Raw genomic sequence first — 16,408 nt, forward strand, 5'->3', positions numbered from 1 at the left:
GTTTTCCCATCGTCTATATTTGATTGTTTCTAGCGATGCAATATGCATCCTGTATTTCGATTGCCTCGTAAGTTCCCTCCATATTCGCCGAAAACTGATACTGATTCTCCATGATGTTGTCGATGACCTCGGTCTCCACTATTTTACCCTCTTCCGATAAGTCCTTTCTCACATATGTCACTTTGAATGGTGCATGACCTATAAATCTTAGCGTAATATTTGCCTGATCTCCTTCATATATATCCTCCTCATCCGACTCACCAGAATCTATTTCAACAGATGGAAGATCAAACACTTTGACCTTTAAGTCATTCCTAGTGTCCTCCGTAAAATTTGCAATACAATTTTTGGAGGATGAGTCGGAAACTGCTAAGATGTTCAATTCACCTGATTCAGGTGCCCTTCTCCTGAAATAATTTGATTTCACCTTTACCACTTGTTTCAGACCATTAAATTCATAGTAGACCGTAAATGGAGGAACCCCACTCAACATATAGTTAATATAGTCGCCAACACAGTAATAGTTAACTTCTGTATCTCCTTCCATATCAGCTTGCTCCAATTTTCTCTGGCCATGATCCGATATTACCGATGATTCTTCAATGAGATGTCTAATCTTTGGAACGTCATTCACTTGAATTGTAAGCTTTTCATCGTTGTTATCTGTAGAAACGCATCCATTAGCATCCCGGACCTCTGCAACGGAAATGTAGTATGTTCCCAAATTCATATATTCATAGAGTGCATTAACATTCACCGTTCTTGTCTCCAAATGCCTCAACCATATGCTTTCTGCCTTGTTTTCCTGGTCATGAACTAATGTAAATTTCACATCCATTGGGAGTTTTCCTGATAGTGAAAGTTGAATCGGCTTGATGTCCTTCTGAGATTTAAGTGCCGAAATGCAAGTCTGGAGCTTATTATTTTTATTCGTTATAATTGCTTGAGGCAAAGGATTAACCACACTCTCAACGCGAATTGGTTTGAAATGATATATCCCTCTTCTCTCGAGGTTATTCAGAACCTTTTCCGTATATATAGAATCGTATATTCCACGAATGGTCCACACATACTTTCCACTCTCCGATGTTTTAAGTTGAACAGCAAAATTCCTATTTGGCTGTTGTTGCCTTTTATTTTCAACTACTCCATTCGGATATCTGACAGAATATTGTATGACAAACGGACCAACTCCGGAAGCTCGAAGGTTGACAACACCATCTGAATTTTCGCATATGTCCCTCACCCTGAATGCACCATTATTTTGATTGGTAGGTTCATCACTCTTATCAATTATAGTAATGTATGGCTTGTCTAAATATTTCACTGATATACTATTTGCAGGCCCCACCTTACCTGGGCAACCATCCTGATGAAATGATAACAATGAATAAGTACCTTCGTCAACCACTGAAAGTCCATCGACTGGATTTATTGTCGAAGTTTTTGTTTTCTTATGACCGTCAAATGAAGTATACATATACGTTAGGTCGATTTCGTGGTCAGAATCTAATTTTAATGGAACTGCAAGTTCTTTACCCTGAACTAACGAATAGTTATGTGTCGTAGAGAAATCAAGTAGAGGAATATCATTTCTCACATGAATATGCACTTCTTGACCCTTAAAGTCGACCGGACAATTGGAAGAGTCAGAAACGTTTCTCAAACTCAAAACATACTCACCTCCTTTACTTAGGACAGAAGTCGTTAAGAATACAACTGGCTCGGAGATATTATATAATTGATATGACTCTATTTTGTAGTCCGGAGAAATCAAACTGTAAGTCACATCAAATGGTGCCTTACCCTCAAGATGAAGACTCATATTAGCACTGCCACCATTACATGCACTCACTTGTCGCACTTTGTTGGTTCTAGAAAAGTACGCTTTTGGCCTCTGTTTGAAATAAGTCACATATCTATGCTCATGATTCACAAACTTAACTTTGTCATGATAATACTTATCACTTAGAGACAAGAATTCAATGGCAAAGCTACCTTCTGATGGAGGATCAAACTCATACTCATTAACTGTTGATTCTGAATATATGGAACCCTTTTTCTCTAAAGAAATTGTTCTTTGTGGGTTGGAAGGATCAAGCCTCGAAATTTGGTATCCAATCCTGAATGGTGCACTTCCCATAAACTCGAAGTTGAACTTGAATCCTGTAGTTCCGACACATTTGTCCACGATCCTTTCCAGCCCTATGTCCACTGCAGGTATCTTAGCCTGGGTAATACTCAAAGTTGAGGTACCAAGTTTACATTCACAATATTTTGAAGATGCTGTTTCAATTGAATACGTCCCGGGTCTGGCTGCTAGTATTCTTGCCGGGGTTCTAAAATCGAATATTTTGCTAAATATCTCTGGTTTCTGCTCGGAAGCTCCATTGCCCTCTGGAACATACTTAAAAACAACAGTATATGGGGCTTCACAACTCATACATGGGACATTGTTGAGTTTAACCTCAAGGTATTTTTCATGCTGCTGTAAAATTGGAATGTTAGGTTCTGTGTTCACAAGACTGATAGTAGGTAATGGATGTGACTTTACTGAGCGGAAGGTACCGCTATCAGTACCATCAGGAACATATTCAACTATGTTACCAAATCCATCAATCACTTTACCTATTGTATAAATGTAATTTCCAGACTTTTCTATAGAACGCTTGCCTATAGAGACATCGATGCTTCTACTCTTAGCCCATGAAATATCTCTTAAATCGGTTCTACTGAATCGTGGTAAGGACTTTTGCTTTTGTCCCGTATACAATTCCTTGGAAAGAAGTGGAGAGAAAAAGTCGTCCTCCTCTGGAACTAATATGGATTTTGGAATGTGCGAAAGCTCTCCGTTAATTTCTTCCTCGTAATATAATGTGAACGGTGGAACGCCCAACACATTGATGGAAAGGTCACCTAGTAGATCGCCAACACATTTGTCTTTAGTTTGCCCGTCATTGAAAGATGCTTCTGGACAAACGGGTATGATCATTGTTGATCTATGTTGTTTGATCTGCTTCCCCTTACCATCAATTGCAGATTTAATAGAGTAAGAACCAGGTCTTCCGATTGGGAGCTTTAGCATATGATATTCGCTAGCGGCAGGATCATATTCACCAGAAGAAGGAGTATTTTTGACAAGTAATCTTTTAAGATCCCTACCGGTATAGTTCAAAGTCGAAATACCGTTATTAAGATCTTTATATGAGATTTGAAGCAGCTTTAACCCAGCAGAAGTTTCGTATGCAATGGGAACTTCCACTGGTTTCTTATAAATGGCCTGCAAACAAAAATGATCTTCATATGGATTCAGCTGAATAGACGAATCTGGTGCAAACCTAAGAGTTTTTCTTCCCTTGAAATGTGATGATTGATCGATGAGAGGGTCCACAAAATTTTCATTAATAGCAAGTTCCCTTGAAAATGAAAGTTGTTTGAGAATGGAGGGAATGCCGAAAACAAAAGTCGGAAAGCCAACATTAAATGCCAAAACAAAATCAATCGTACTGAGTGATGCTGCCGCAGTAATAAATGTTAGTGCTCCCAACGTTAGTCTAGGAACTTTAAGAATGAAGTTAGCAATCAGTAATGAGCAGTCTATAAAGCAATATTTGATAAAAAAGAAGACCTCTGGTGACACAAAATACAGAATCTGTTTATTTAACAACACCTTTCGAAGATCATCATTCCGTAAAATATATAAATCATAGATTTTCCAAGCTTGTGCAAGAACAAAAACCGATATTAGAAATATTCTTTGTGACGAAGCATCTAACGTAGTTTCAGGAATCAATGGAGATGGCACACCAGATTTCTGGTTAAAAGCCACCTTTTTCCCTTTTACTTTTTCCTGGTCCATTGCTTCAAAGCAAGTTGATAATTGAAGCTTTGATAATTACTCCTAATTTAAAAAGTATACATACAATCTGCACGGAGATACAATCTTGATGTAAATAAAATTTATACGCGATTCTTCAAATTTGGAAAAAAAAAGTTTTGATTGCAGAAGTGAACTGACTATGACAAGTAAGTAGGTTGTGGATGACAGGATAGGGACATTAGAAAATTGATTTCAAAAGTATTGTGTCATTATTCTCCTATTCACACATATCAATCTTGAATTTTATTTTGAATGTTATTCTTTGTTGAGCTTACGGCTACACAGTGTCAAATTCCCATATATATATTTCAGTTCAATTTTTTTTTTCTAATCTCCGATCTTCCAGTTCATCGCATTAATATCATCAAAGCATACAAAATATCAAATCCAAAAATAAAACGCCTCTTCCAGCTGAGCTTTGCAAAAGTACAAAATTTTGTTGCATATTTCTCTATGGAAGTTTATTCAACAACACTTAATTTTTCCTTCTTGATAATAGAAATGATTGGTTCAATACGGTTCAGTTTCAAGTTATTTCAAGTCATTTGAAGTAATGCAATGCTAATATGAATAACCAATAATCTGGTATGGTTAGGGTGATAATTTGACAGAAGTAAAAGCTTAGATGCCTATTGGAAATATCATCATTTCTATATATTTATCTTGTTACATTTTTAGTATGTAGTGACATTTTCCTTTGAGGCAATTTAATTACCACAGCTTATCTTTTTGTTTCCAAAATATTAGGGTATAAGATTAAATATAAATAGAATGACCCAAAAATTAAACTAGAAGTAAATATAACAGTTAACTGTTAGTATGATGTTTAATGTAAATGTATTATTGTGGATTGCTGGACCCTTGATAATATTTAAGCATAATCAGACTGACCCCACATTCTAAATTAATCAATTTGATAACAACAATCGCCACCGATCAATTTTTATGCTTATTTATACTGTATTTCACTACATTTCTGAACTTTTTTACTCTTTCGCCATTTGTAGTTTATATGAATAAAGCTAAAATGATTAAACAGATATTCATTTTCGAGATTTGGATTGAAGATCCTTGAAGATTACCGCCAGCTTGTAGAATATTTGCATAGCGTTTCCCAATTAGGAAGTTCTACCACCCCTAATCTCGAATTATCTTTTTATCTAAGCGAGCAATTCTTCCTTGACAATTATAAATACCCCGTAAATTTCCAAAGGAATAAGGTACGAATATTATGTAACTTAGCCAATATCCTGTTCTTAAACCCCGCAGTAACGTTAAAGCAAACAAATATATTAATTCAAATGTCCTCGTATCCTGCCAAAATTATTAAAGCACCTAATGGATTGGAAATCAAACAACCGCTAGGTTTGTTCATCAACAACGAATGGGTTAAAACAGAAAAAACCCTTGATGCGATCAATCCATCGACAGAAGAAGTAATTGCCAGTGTTTATGCTGCAGATAAAGAGGCTGTTGATAAAGCTGTGGATGCCGCACAACGTGCATTTGAGGATCCATCTTGGTCCGATATCAGTGGCTCCGATAGGGCTACTTACCTTTATAAGATGTCTGAGATTATTAGACGTGATTCTAAGATAATCGCTGCAATTGAATCATTAGACAATGGTAAACCTTATGAGGCAGAGAGTTTATGTGGCGATCTTGTCGAAGCTGCCGATATTTTCAAGTATTATGCAGGCTGGGCTGACAAACATACAGGTCAATTTTTGGGATCGCAGGTCTTTGGAAAGGATAAGATTTGCTATGTTGATCCCGTTCCTCTTGGTGTTGTGGCTGGAATTGTGCCTTGGAACTTTCCATTTGATATGATGGCATGGAAAATTGCTCCAGCTCTTGCCACTGGAAACACTTTGGTTATGAAATCATCTGAGATTACACCTTTAAGCGCTCTTTTTTATGGAAATATCGCATTAGAAGCGGGTATTCCTAAGGGTGTCCTCAACATTATTTCTGGATATGGAAAAGACACTGGATATGCTTTAAGTTCTCATCCTAATGTTGCTAAAATTGCATTTACTGGTTCAACAGCTACTGGTAAAAAGATAATGGAAGCTGCTGGTCAGTCCAATATCAAAAAGGTTTCGCTCGAATGTGGTGGAAAATCGCCATTTATCATCTTTCAGGATTGTAACATGAAGGCATGTTTGGAATGGGCGTACACAGGAATATTCTACAACAAGGGTGAAGTTTGTACTTCCACATCAAGGTTTTTTGTGCAAGATTCAATATATGATGAGTTTGTGTCCAAATTTGTTGAATACACGAAAACGCATGCCATAGTTAAGCCACCATTTGAGAAGGATTGCACCATAGGACCATTAGTCTCCAGTGCACAGTATCAAAAAGTGAAGAAGTATGTGGACTTGGGTATTAAGGAGGGTGCTAAGTTGCTTTCTGGTAAGTTTCTTGAAGGAAAGGGGTACTTTTGTGAGCCATTTATATTTGCTAACTGCACCGATGATATGACAATTATGAAGGATGAAATATTTGGTCCAGTTGTAGCCATCTCGAAGTTTTCTACAATTGATGATGTTGTCAAAAGAGCAAACAGTACTACCTATGGATTGGCAGCTGCTATTTTCACAAATAATATTACCAAAGCACATAAAGTAGCTAAGAAATTGCAGGCGGGAATGGTGTGGATTAATTCTAACGGCGATTCCGATATTCATGTTCCTTTTGGAGGTGAGAAAATGTCTGGAATAGGAAGAGAGTTGGGATCTTACGCTTTGGATCTTTTTACACAGCAAAGAGCTGTTTTCGTGAACTTGGATCTGCCGGAGGAACAATAAAGAAACTTAGTCTTTGAAAGATTGAAGTTAAGCAACCCTGAAGTAGTCAGAATTTGGTATACGTTTTCTTATTTACATTTGCTTTTATATTAAATATGTTATTTCTTCTTTCGACGTTTAAATATCTTTATATTAATTATGGTAAGATGCCTGGAATACTGAAAGCATTTTTTTGCCGATGTCCAGCCTACGATCCCTTTTTTTTACGTGATAGAGTAATGTAATTTTTTTTTCTCGATCCTTCTTTAATATTAAGGGTGAAAAATCTGTCGATAATCCGGCAACGAAATAGAAATACAATAGGCGGAGAAAAAGGAAACCATATATATCTGACCTCGCAATATTCTTGCGTATACTAACTGTTATAAGTATTGAACATTTGTGGCTTTAAAAGCATTCGTGAACATTGTAACAAAAATTTAATTGAATCATCGTCTTCAGGAATTAAAATGGGTGTTCAAAATCCAAATAATTGGCACTGGGTGGATAAAAATTGCATTCAATGGTCGAAAGACTATTTCACTAAGAAACTTGTGGGTTTAAAGGCTACGGCGGACGGAACTACCGTCAAAGTGACGTCATTAAGATCATTGACTGGGGATGCAGATGTCTGCCAAAGAAAGGGAAGAATTATATCAATTTTTGACCTGCAAATGAAGTTGTCATTTGAAAGTGAGACTGCCAAGGGCGTGATTTCTATTCCAGAAATTGCTTTTGACACAGAGCCAGAAGACTATCAATTCAACTTATCATTCGATAAGGAGGATGAAAAGATAAGACCAGTTTTAAGACGTAATCTTATTCCGCAGATCAAAGAGGTTTTGATAAATTTCGGACCTACGTTGATTCAAGTTCACGGTTCAGATATTCAAGAAGATGCATCCCATGTCCATTCAAAGTTTACCAAGGAAAACCAAAAGTTAAGCTACATTAAACCTAAGGTCGTAGAGAGAACGGCAATTAATAAGTCGGTTGACACAAAAAAAGAACCTCAGAGTGAAAGCATTTCTGACATCAAAGAGGAAGACAATGTTCCTAAATACAATGTGACAACCTTGGACTTTTCTTCAACATTCAACACTACAGCAGAGCAATTATATACAACGTTAATACAACCTGAAAGGGTGGCCCTATGGACTAGATCCGAGCCTGATGTGAACCCGGTTGAAGGCGGTAGATTCCGTCTATTCGGTAGGAATATCGAAGGAAAGTTTTTAAAGCTTATTCCAAATAAGTCGATCGAGATGTTATGGAGAATAAACGACTGGAAGGAGGGTCATTATACGAGAATTATTATCACATTAAATCAGGGAGAAGGTGAAACTAAAATGAACTTCCATTTGGAGGGTGTTCCTATTGGTGAGGAGGAATTGGTGCAGCAGAACTTTGAGGATAAGTACATTAAGACCATAAAAATGACCTTTGGTTTTGGTGCTGTCTTGTAATAATAATTTCTTTTAATAATAGCAAAATACAAGAAGCGTTTACAACCAAACAAGTATCCAAGAATATAGTAGTTCATATATATTTCAATTCAGGAAGAAGCAGTTTCAATAGGGAGAAGTTGCTTAAATAAATATGGTAAAAATGCATGATGCATACAAGCCGCAGAAATTCGGCTATACTTTGTACAAAAAAAAAAAGGACGAACAATGTCATTTAGACCTCATCAAATCTCTTTGAAGCCTCAGCCCAATTGATGACATTCCAAATAGCTTTGAAATAGTCAACCTTCTTGTTCTGATATTGCAAGTAGTAGGCATGCTCCCATGCATCAATTGCAACCAAAGGAACTAAATTTCCACTAACAATATCTTGGTTGTATCTTTGCACGACATCAACAGTATTGTTTTCGGTATTTTTGACAACAAATGCCCATCCGGAACCCTGCACACCAGCCAATTTTGCATTGGTAATCTTCTTTAAATTATCGAATGAACCGTACTCATCAATGATTTTCTTATACAAAGCAGAAGAAGATGATGGCAATTCACCCCCACCGTTTTTCTGTGGAGTAAGATTACCCCAAAAGAGGCAATGATTGAGATATCCACCTCCGTGGAACTTCACGTTCTGTTGCAATGCAATAGCTTGTTTGAAATTACCAGTAGCCAATGCTTCTGCCTGCTGTTCCACAGCCTTGTTAAAACCATTGACATAAGTCTGGTGGTGCTTAGTGTAATGTAGCTCGTTTATCTTACCAGATATGAAAGGTTCCAATTCTCCAAAACCCCATTTCAATTCTGGAAGGCTGACCTGTGTGAATTTGCCTGGTGCAGCTCCAGTGGAGAGAAATCTTGTAACATTTGAAAGTGTTGATCTGGCGGCGTTCTTAGCAAGCGACATGTTTCAATATCAAGAAGGCAGAATCAATGCAGTTAGACATGTATGGTATAAATTGAAATTAAACAACTAATATACGCTGAATCGGGAGGGGGGAAACGCATACCTTATATATCTTTCCAATCATATACCTCAATGTGCGAAAAAAAAAGTCCGGCTCCGTGCTTAATTGTGCTGAATAAGCACACAATGAATTCTGGCACCTCACAAATGAATCTGGTCTCCTCAATATATATTAAAGGGCAAGGGGAAAAAAATACATAATAATGCAGTAATTTCCTACCGATGTCTTTATTTCTATTGTTATTCTTTTTACCATGTTTCTTTCTTTGCCTCAGTAATTGTAATCAACGGTAAATAAGCCAAGCTTCATTTTTAACTGCAACAGTCGGAGTCAAAGCTCTTTTGGGGAAATCACAATACTACTATGAACCGTACTATACTACGTATGAAATATAGTTGCACCTAAGATTTTTTTATCTATTTGGAGTTCTCTACGAAACGCCCTTGAAATTTGCAATTAACTATATATTATGATTACAAGTCCCGGGATGTTCATTTTGAGGGGGGAAGCCAGGTTATCCCATCAAATTTCATTTTATAGACTAGAGCAATAGTTGCTGCAATAGTTTAGCTTTTACTTCTTGGCGCCACAACCATAAAGAAACTGGAAATTGCCAAAGTAGCAAGATGAATGATTTACCATGCTAGCGTTCGACAATCTCCTAAAAAAATTAAATCGACGGGTCTATCGACTGAGATGCGCATTAAGGGAGTATGAAAAATAAAATTTCAACTGAATATTTGGCATTACCCGAGCTAACAACAATTAATTCCTCATCGTTAAATTTATCGTAATGTACCGTATCCTTTGAGATTCAGAGCTTTGGTATCTAATAAATTTTCTTTCCTTTCGTAAACGGTTCATAATTAAAGATCTAATCTTTTGTGTGTTGATAGATATACCGCTAATTTATTTAGCAACCTTCTCACATCTTTATACATTAGTGTTCTGCATATAATATGGTAAGTGCATCAAGGAATGCTTGTCAAAAGCCGAATGCATTAATTCAACGATATGGACTGTTACTAACTTGACTTTTTTTTCAATTATGAAGTCCCCAGATCAATTAGTTGGACTACTAATGTTATTGGTGGCTACAGCTATATTTGTGTATTACACAATATGGACATTTGTTCTTCCATTCATTAGCGAAGAAAACATTATCCAAGCTTTCTTCCTACCTAGGGAATATGCCATCAAAATTCCTGCTTTTCTTTTGATTGTTGGTGTTACTCTTGTTGGCGCCTTCGTTTCCAGTGTTCTTATCAAATCTACGCAAAAGAAGACTAAGAGTAAGAAGCAGAATTGAGTTGCCGTGAAATTTAGGAAACGAAGATGATGGACGAATAGATATTAAGTTGGATTATCAGTCATATATAGAAATCGGCAAATGGTATGATTTTCGGAGGGTTAACTACTCCCTGAGTTTTATAACCTAGCCTTCTTTCACGTTTTCTTTGCCAACTATTCAATGATGATCAATACAATATATAAGCTTTACATCAGTTATTCAACTTACTTTGTGATAGCTCCCAATTTTTTTAAATATTGCGGGCTTTTTTTAATTATGAAGTGGAATCTTGTAGCATCATCTCTCGAAGTGTTCTGTGCCATCAGTTATACACACACATATACAAAAAAAAAAAAAAAAAAAAAAAAAAAAAAAAAAAAGGAAGAAGTTTAAAGCAAAACCAAAATGATAGGAGAAAAAGCTAGAATAACACCCAAAAAGCAAAGAAGGAGCAAGTAAAAAGCGTATATAAAACATAAAGAAAAAGACAACAGCATCAAACAAAAAAAGAACAACGATAAAATAAAGATCTCAGAGCAGTGAACTGTGCGAAGAAAATGATGACTCTGCGAAATAAGCATGGAATGGCTATAAACTGCCATTCAGATATAAGCCGAACAAAAAGTCAAGCTTCGCATATATCAGGGCGAGAAAAGGAATATCATCACCTATATTGCATGATGATATCAAATAAAAATCAACAATAATAATCGGGAAAAAAAGACAAAGAAAGAAAGAAAAAAAACCTTGTAATTGCTTTTTAAATCAGTACTGCTGTTGAGGTTGTGGGGCAAACTGTTGAACTGGAGGACCCTCCTGTTCGCCTTGACCATTATAAAATCTTCGAGGAGCTCTTTCATTGGCCTTAGGGAGATTGTCAATCTTAAATGGTCTTGGAACTGATGATGGTTGATCAATAACATAAAGTGATTTGTCAATCTGTGCTGGAATTGGCTTTATCTCGGTACCAAGTTCTTGCTCGATCTTGTAAAGGTTAAAACGATCATTCCAATTAATAAGGTTAATTGCAATACCATAATGGCCAAATCTTCCGGAACGACCGATTCTGTGAAGATAAGTTTCTGCAGTCTTTGGAAAATCAAAGTTTATAACGACGTTAACGGCCTGAATATCGATTCCTCTGGTTAATAAGTCTGTGCAGACCAAGTTTCTGACTTTACCTTGGCGGAATTCATGAAAAACCTTATTTCTCTCTGCCTGAGGCATTCTTGCATGTGAGTAATAACACGAGAAATCTAGCTCGGTGATCTTCTTTGCCAATAGCTCAACTCTGTTTGCCGAGTTACAGAATATAATGGCCTGATTAATCTGAAGCTTGGAGAAAAGAGTGTTCAAACAGTGAAGTTTCTGTCGTTCTTCAACAAATGCGTAAAATTGTGTAATACCTTTTAAAGTCAATTCATCCATCAAGTTAATTTCATATGGCTTGTACAAGTGATCATCCATGAATGCCTTAACTGTGATCGGGAAAGTAGCAGAGAATAAAAGTGACTGGTAGGCATTACCTTTGCCAGGTTCTGATTGTGGGAAGAACTTAAGAATCTGCTCAATAATGATTTTAAACTCGCGTGAGAGCATTTTGTCGGCTTCGTCCATGACAAAGACCTTACACTCATCAAAAACAGCCAATCTTCTCGAAGCTAAATCTAGCACTCTTCCAGGTGTACCCACCATTATGTGAACAGGATCGTGCAAACGTAAAATATCATCTCGAAGAGATGTACCACCAGTGGTAACCATAGTGTTGATCTCCATATGTTTGGAAAGAGTTTTCACCACTTGTGATGTCTGTAAGGCCAACTCTCTGGTAGGAACAAGAATAAGAGCTTGAATTTTATTCAAACGAGGTTTGATCTTCTCTAATGTTGGAATAACAAAAGCTGCAGTTTTACCGGTACCATTTTTGGCACGTGCAAGAATATCTCTACCCATAAGAGCCACTGGAATTGCCTCCTCCTGAATAGGTGAAGGTTTCTCAAAGCCTGCTTCAAATATACCCATCAGAAGCTCCCTTTTCAGATGGAAACTTTCAAAGGTGTTTCCCTTCGTTCCCAGAACATCATTAGTCTGACGCCGCGTGTCCTTCGGAGGGAGACGCAGCTTGTTTTTCCATTCTTCAGTTGACATGATAAAGTTGCAGTTTCAGAAAAGATTTGTCCAGAGTAAAAAGGTTTTTCTGATTTATAACAGATGTAATGTGTTGAAAACAATCTAGCAATGTTCCGATTTGTATGTTAGCTTTTGTTGTATGAGTTTTGATTATGCGTATAAATGAAAAGTCTGATGGTGACGCTTCAAATTAACAGGATAGAACTTCTATGAGAATATGGATATGATGTTATGAATTAATACTCCACAGAAAATCAATTTGAAATAAAACCGGTGTGAATCCGAATTTGTAGCGTAGATGAAAGCTCAGATCTTGGCTGATCGATTATTCAAATATTTCTAAAATCAAGTATAAAATATGATGCTTGTAATTAAATTTAAAGACAAATACTAAATGTTGATGTAAGGAAAACTGAACTCTCTGGTAGGGAGAAAATAAAATTTATGAAGAATTGGATTCGCTTCGGTGTTTCGTCTTTTTTTCCCACTGCCTCACCTCTCTAATTTTTTTCTCTCCTTGCTTGTGCTTGGACCCTCAATTTTCACAAAAAAATCTTGTTGGCTGGTTTTAAGAGTGAGTAAAAAAAACTGAAGTAAAAAAAAAAAAGCAAAAAAATGCGCATATTAGGATCTTTGATGATGGAGGTACGGATGTAAATTCGGCCAAATACCCAAAAGATAACATCCACTCTACCTGCGCGTGAACTACAACTTCCATAATGCCGCTTGTTGATATCTTTATTAATTCCCTTTAAAACATAGGTAACAAATAAACAGATTTTAAACACAAAAAAGTAATCAAACATGAAATGTGAAAAGAATGGAGAAAAAATAAAATAAAATAAAAAATAGGAAAGATGAATTTAATGATGTTAAAGTAAAATCTGGTCATTGTTGACAATAGAAGACCTGCTTCCATATCAAACCAAGGTGTAACTCTAAGACGAGAAATAATGACAACAACAATTGCAAAAAAAAAAAAAACTTTTATCAGATATTAACATCCAATACCAGTCTAACGTCTTCAACGTTTTTACTGGCCAGATCTCTAAGAAGTGGTAGCAGGTCAGTTAACTCACAATCGTGGGTATCACTGAACCAGCTGGATATAGGAACTGAATGCTGCGGGTGGAAAATGTAGGACGCAGGCGAATTATCAATAATAATTAGATCTTCCAGGGGCCTTCCCATCTGAGAAAGATTCTTAATATAGTTTCCTTGATAATTATAGCAACTCTCCCTGAATAATCGTTGATGCACGGAATGGTGTGTGTCCAAAATGTCCAAAAGAGGATCACCGTATCTGGCCACAGAAGCTGTAAATACAACGACTTCAAATAATTCACCACAGCAACGAAGAAATTCATCCACACCTGGCCTTTTAATGACGTAGACATTATGAATCTGATTCTCTATTTCGACAGGTATCACAAAGTCGCAATGACGCACATACTTGAAAGATGAATGAACTAATGTTTCATCCAAGTCGAGCACTAGGGTTTTTCTTCCCTTCAGTTTTTTTGGCTGTTCATCTAGAAGCCATCCCGACTTCGTGACAACCTGATCACTTAGGATTTTGGTCAAGTCAAGATCGGACGGAATTTGTGTTTGACCACCATAAAGTTCTTCTTCCAGACTCTCGTCCTCTGCTTCGGCAGCCATCTCAACATCTCCCTCTGCATCAGCAGATGTATCCAGTTCCCCAGTATTTTCGATTTCCACAACCTTGCCTCCACTTGGCAATTCGGTTGTTCTTTTGTCATTCTTCAGCACCTTTTCACTTTTTCTGTGATCGTTGTTCAACGTCTCATCATCCTTTGAGCTATCAGTTGCATGGTCAGTGATTTCATTAACAGCCTGAGTTTTTAAATCACAAACCTCCCCCTCCCTGGTGGATGCAGTATCAGAGTGATCCATATTTTTGGATTGAACAGCAAGCATGACTTTTGTCTGTTGCGTGTCCTTTTTGTCGGATGAATGACCTTCCTGTCTTACGGTACCCGACTTACCTTTGTCTTCTTCCCCTTCTTCTGAAATTTCCTTCTTTATGTCTGGTGCGAATGTAGAACAAGACTTCTTTGCTGATGATGTCTTCTGGTTTGCGTCCAAACCTTGACCCCAATTTTTATACTGCAGAGCTTTTTGTAAATTAGATTGAGTTCTTGAGAGATGTGTACGGCTAGATGTGAGTCTTTGCTCGGGTCTTTCTTGATCCTGTGTATTATCAAAGCAACAAAATAATGATGCAAGAAAAGACATGTCTCAAACTTCCAACGTTTATATCGATATGCCTCGTTTTGCTCCAGAAAATTCAAACACTCTTCCTTTCCGAAAGTTATTCTCTCCCTTTCGGTAAGTTTCGCCTTTTCTGTGACCCTATATACTTCAAATTTTATGAAAGTAACAAATGTGCCCTGCTCGCAGTGAAAAAAGATTCGATCTAATAAGACAAACGACTAGCGCCAGTTCTTATTATATGCAATGACGTACTTGAGATTGCTCGATGCTTTAATCGAACGAAGGAAGCTATGCAAATTCTTCCAGCAGCAAAGGTGCTTCAACAATTTAGCACTCGACTCAGAATAAACTTTAAATGAATGAATCTTGTCTTGTATTTTCAACAAGGTTTAGAAATTCAAACCGCTCTACTTGACCTCTCTTTGTGTGGTCGCTGTTTTGTTGTTGTTATTTTGAACTTTTTTTTGTTTTCAGTTTCTTCTCCGAGCGAAGTACACAAATATAAAGTTCTGAAGCCTTCAAAGATGTTCAGTTCAATATATTAGAAAAGCCTTGTGTGGATAAAGTGATACCGTAAGGATATATAGTTGAAACTCCGGCCTTTAGATAGCTGGATTATAATATCTTTCTATAATTTATGAGTTTGTTCAGCTTGTGTCCAAAGAATGGGCATCCAATTTCTGAATGCTAGAATTAAATATCTTCTGCGTTTAAATGAAGGGATGGTTTTAATGTTCACAAAAAAGAGAACGGGGTCAACCTAAATAGACTGAAGATTTTGGTAGTGTTTAAGAATAATTAAACAAAGTTTGAAGACATTTAAATTTTTTAATACCTCTTTATTCCAGTAACAGTTGCAGGAAAGAGAAATTGCCGATTGTTAGGGAAACAAAATAGCACTAAGAAAAATTACATGGAGCATTTCTTGGGCAGTGAGAGTAGGTAGGTCTTAGCCAGTGCTGAATGAGTGTATTTCGCGCTTGAGAAAAAATTAAAATTAATGTGGTATCGGAAAATAAGCTAGAAGTTCCTACGGTAAACAATATAAAAAGAGCAAAATAATGAAATAAGAATCAGAGTCATCAAGAACGCCCGACATCTTACCGAACAAAGCTGGGATTATAAATTCATGCTTGCGGATTATATCATAGCATACTTCAAACTGTTGCTGATCTTTTTTCTCGTATTTTACTTATCCGCTTGTACATTATTGCAAGCCTAAATGATCTTATTATATTGCAGCTCCAGTTGTTTAGCAATAAAAGCGCCATTTGGCGCTTGTCAGATCCCATAAGCATCATTGGTAAAAATTCTTCCTGCCCAGCTTCAGATTTGAACAAGCAACAAGAAAAATAATACCATATTTTCCGGATAATTGTGCCGCCCCCTACCCTGTCTTTTCAGAATGCGAGATTCAGGCCTAAAAAGTAGTTATTTACACAGATCCGTTTTTTTTTCGGCCTTTACTATTCACAATCCTCCTCATCATCCCACGCCGTGCATTCGCAATTAATTTGACGCATCTCTTCTGACTGTGAGATTTTGTATACTGTGTTGTTGGGATGTTTATTCTCATTGAATTATAATAATCATTAAATGCCCCATTCGTCTTTTGCGGATATAAAACCGTCGAGCGGCGTCTAGTCTAA

At 36.8% G+C, this 16,408-nt stretch overlaps 6 protein-coding genes across 6 annotated transcripts; 2 read left to right on the top strand and 4 right to left on the bottom strand.

The window, feature by feature from the left end:
* Positions 1 to 13: 13 nt before the first annotated feature.
* Positions 14 to 3,859, bottom strand: BRETT_004849 (uncharacterized protein; the record flags this gene model as incomplete). The annotated part of the gene is made up of 1 exon (XM_041283338.1): positions 14 to 3,859. The coding sequence occupies one exon, from the start codon at positions 3,857 to 3,859 to the stop codon at positions 14 to 16; it is 3,846 nt and encodes a 1,281-aa protein (XP_041136690.1).
* A 1,322-nt stretch (positions 3,860 to 5,181) lies between these two features.
* BRETT_004850 (uncharacterized protein) lies at positions 5,182 to 6,693 on the top strand (the record flags this gene model as incomplete). Its single annotated transcript, XM_041283339.1, has 1 exon — positions 5,182 to 6,693. One exon carries the CDS (start codon positions 5,182 to 5,184, stop codon positions 6,691 to 6,693), a length of 1,512 nt encoding a protein of 503 aa, XP_041136691.1.
* A 449-nt stretch (positions 6,694 to 7,142) lies between these two features.
* Positions 7,143 to 8,138, top strand: BRETT_004851 (uncharacterized protein; the record flags this gene model as incomplete). Its single annotated transcript, XM_041283340.1, has 1 exon — positions 7,143 to 8,138. The coding sequence occupies one exon, from the start codon at positions 7,143 to 7,145 to the stop codon at positions 8,136 to 8,138; it is 996 nt and encodes a 331-aa protein (XP_041136692.1).
* Positions 8,139 to 8,352: 214 nt separating this feature from the next.
* SOD2 (Superoxide dismutase [Mn], mitochondrial) lies at positions 8,353 to 9,039 on the bottom strand (the record flags this gene model as incomplete). Its single annotated transcript, XM_041283341.1, has 1 exon — positions 8,353 to 9,039. The coding sequence occupies one exon, from the start codon at positions 9,037 to 9,039 to the stop codon at positions 8,353 to 8,355; it is 687 nt and encodes a 228-aa protein (XP_041136693.1).
* Positions 9,040 to 11,156: 2,117 nt separating this feature from the next.
* DHH1 (DExD/H-box ATP-dependent RNA helicase dhh1) lies at positions 11,157 to 12,539 on the bottom strand (the record flags this gene model as incomplete). Its single annotated transcript, XM_041283342.1, has 1 exon — positions 11,157 to 12,539. The coding sequence occupies one exon, from the start codon at positions 12,537 to 12,539 to the stop codon at positions 11,157 to 11,159; it is 1,383 nt and encodes a 460-aa protein (XP_041136694.1).
* Positions 12,540 to 13,511: 972 nt separating this feature from the next.
* On the bottom strand, positions 13,512 to 14,780 carry BRETT_004854 (uncharacterized protein; the record flags this gene model as incomplete). The annotated part of the gene is made up of 1 exon (XM_041283343.1): positions 13,512 to 14,780. One exon carries the CDS (start codon positions 14,778 to 14,780, stop codon positions 13,512 to 13,514), a length of 1,269 nt encoding a protein of 422 aa, XP_041136695.1.
* Between the last annotated feature and the right edge of the window lie 1,628 nt (positions 14,781 to 16,408).

Source organism: Brettanomyces bruxellensis, chromosome 7 (genome assembly GCF_011074885.1).
Source record: "Brettanomyces bruxellensis chromosome 7, complete sequence".
NCBI classification, from domain to species: Eukaryota; Fungi; Ascomycota; class Pichiomycetes; order Pichiales; family Pichiaceae; genus Brettanomyces; species Brettanomyces bruxellensis.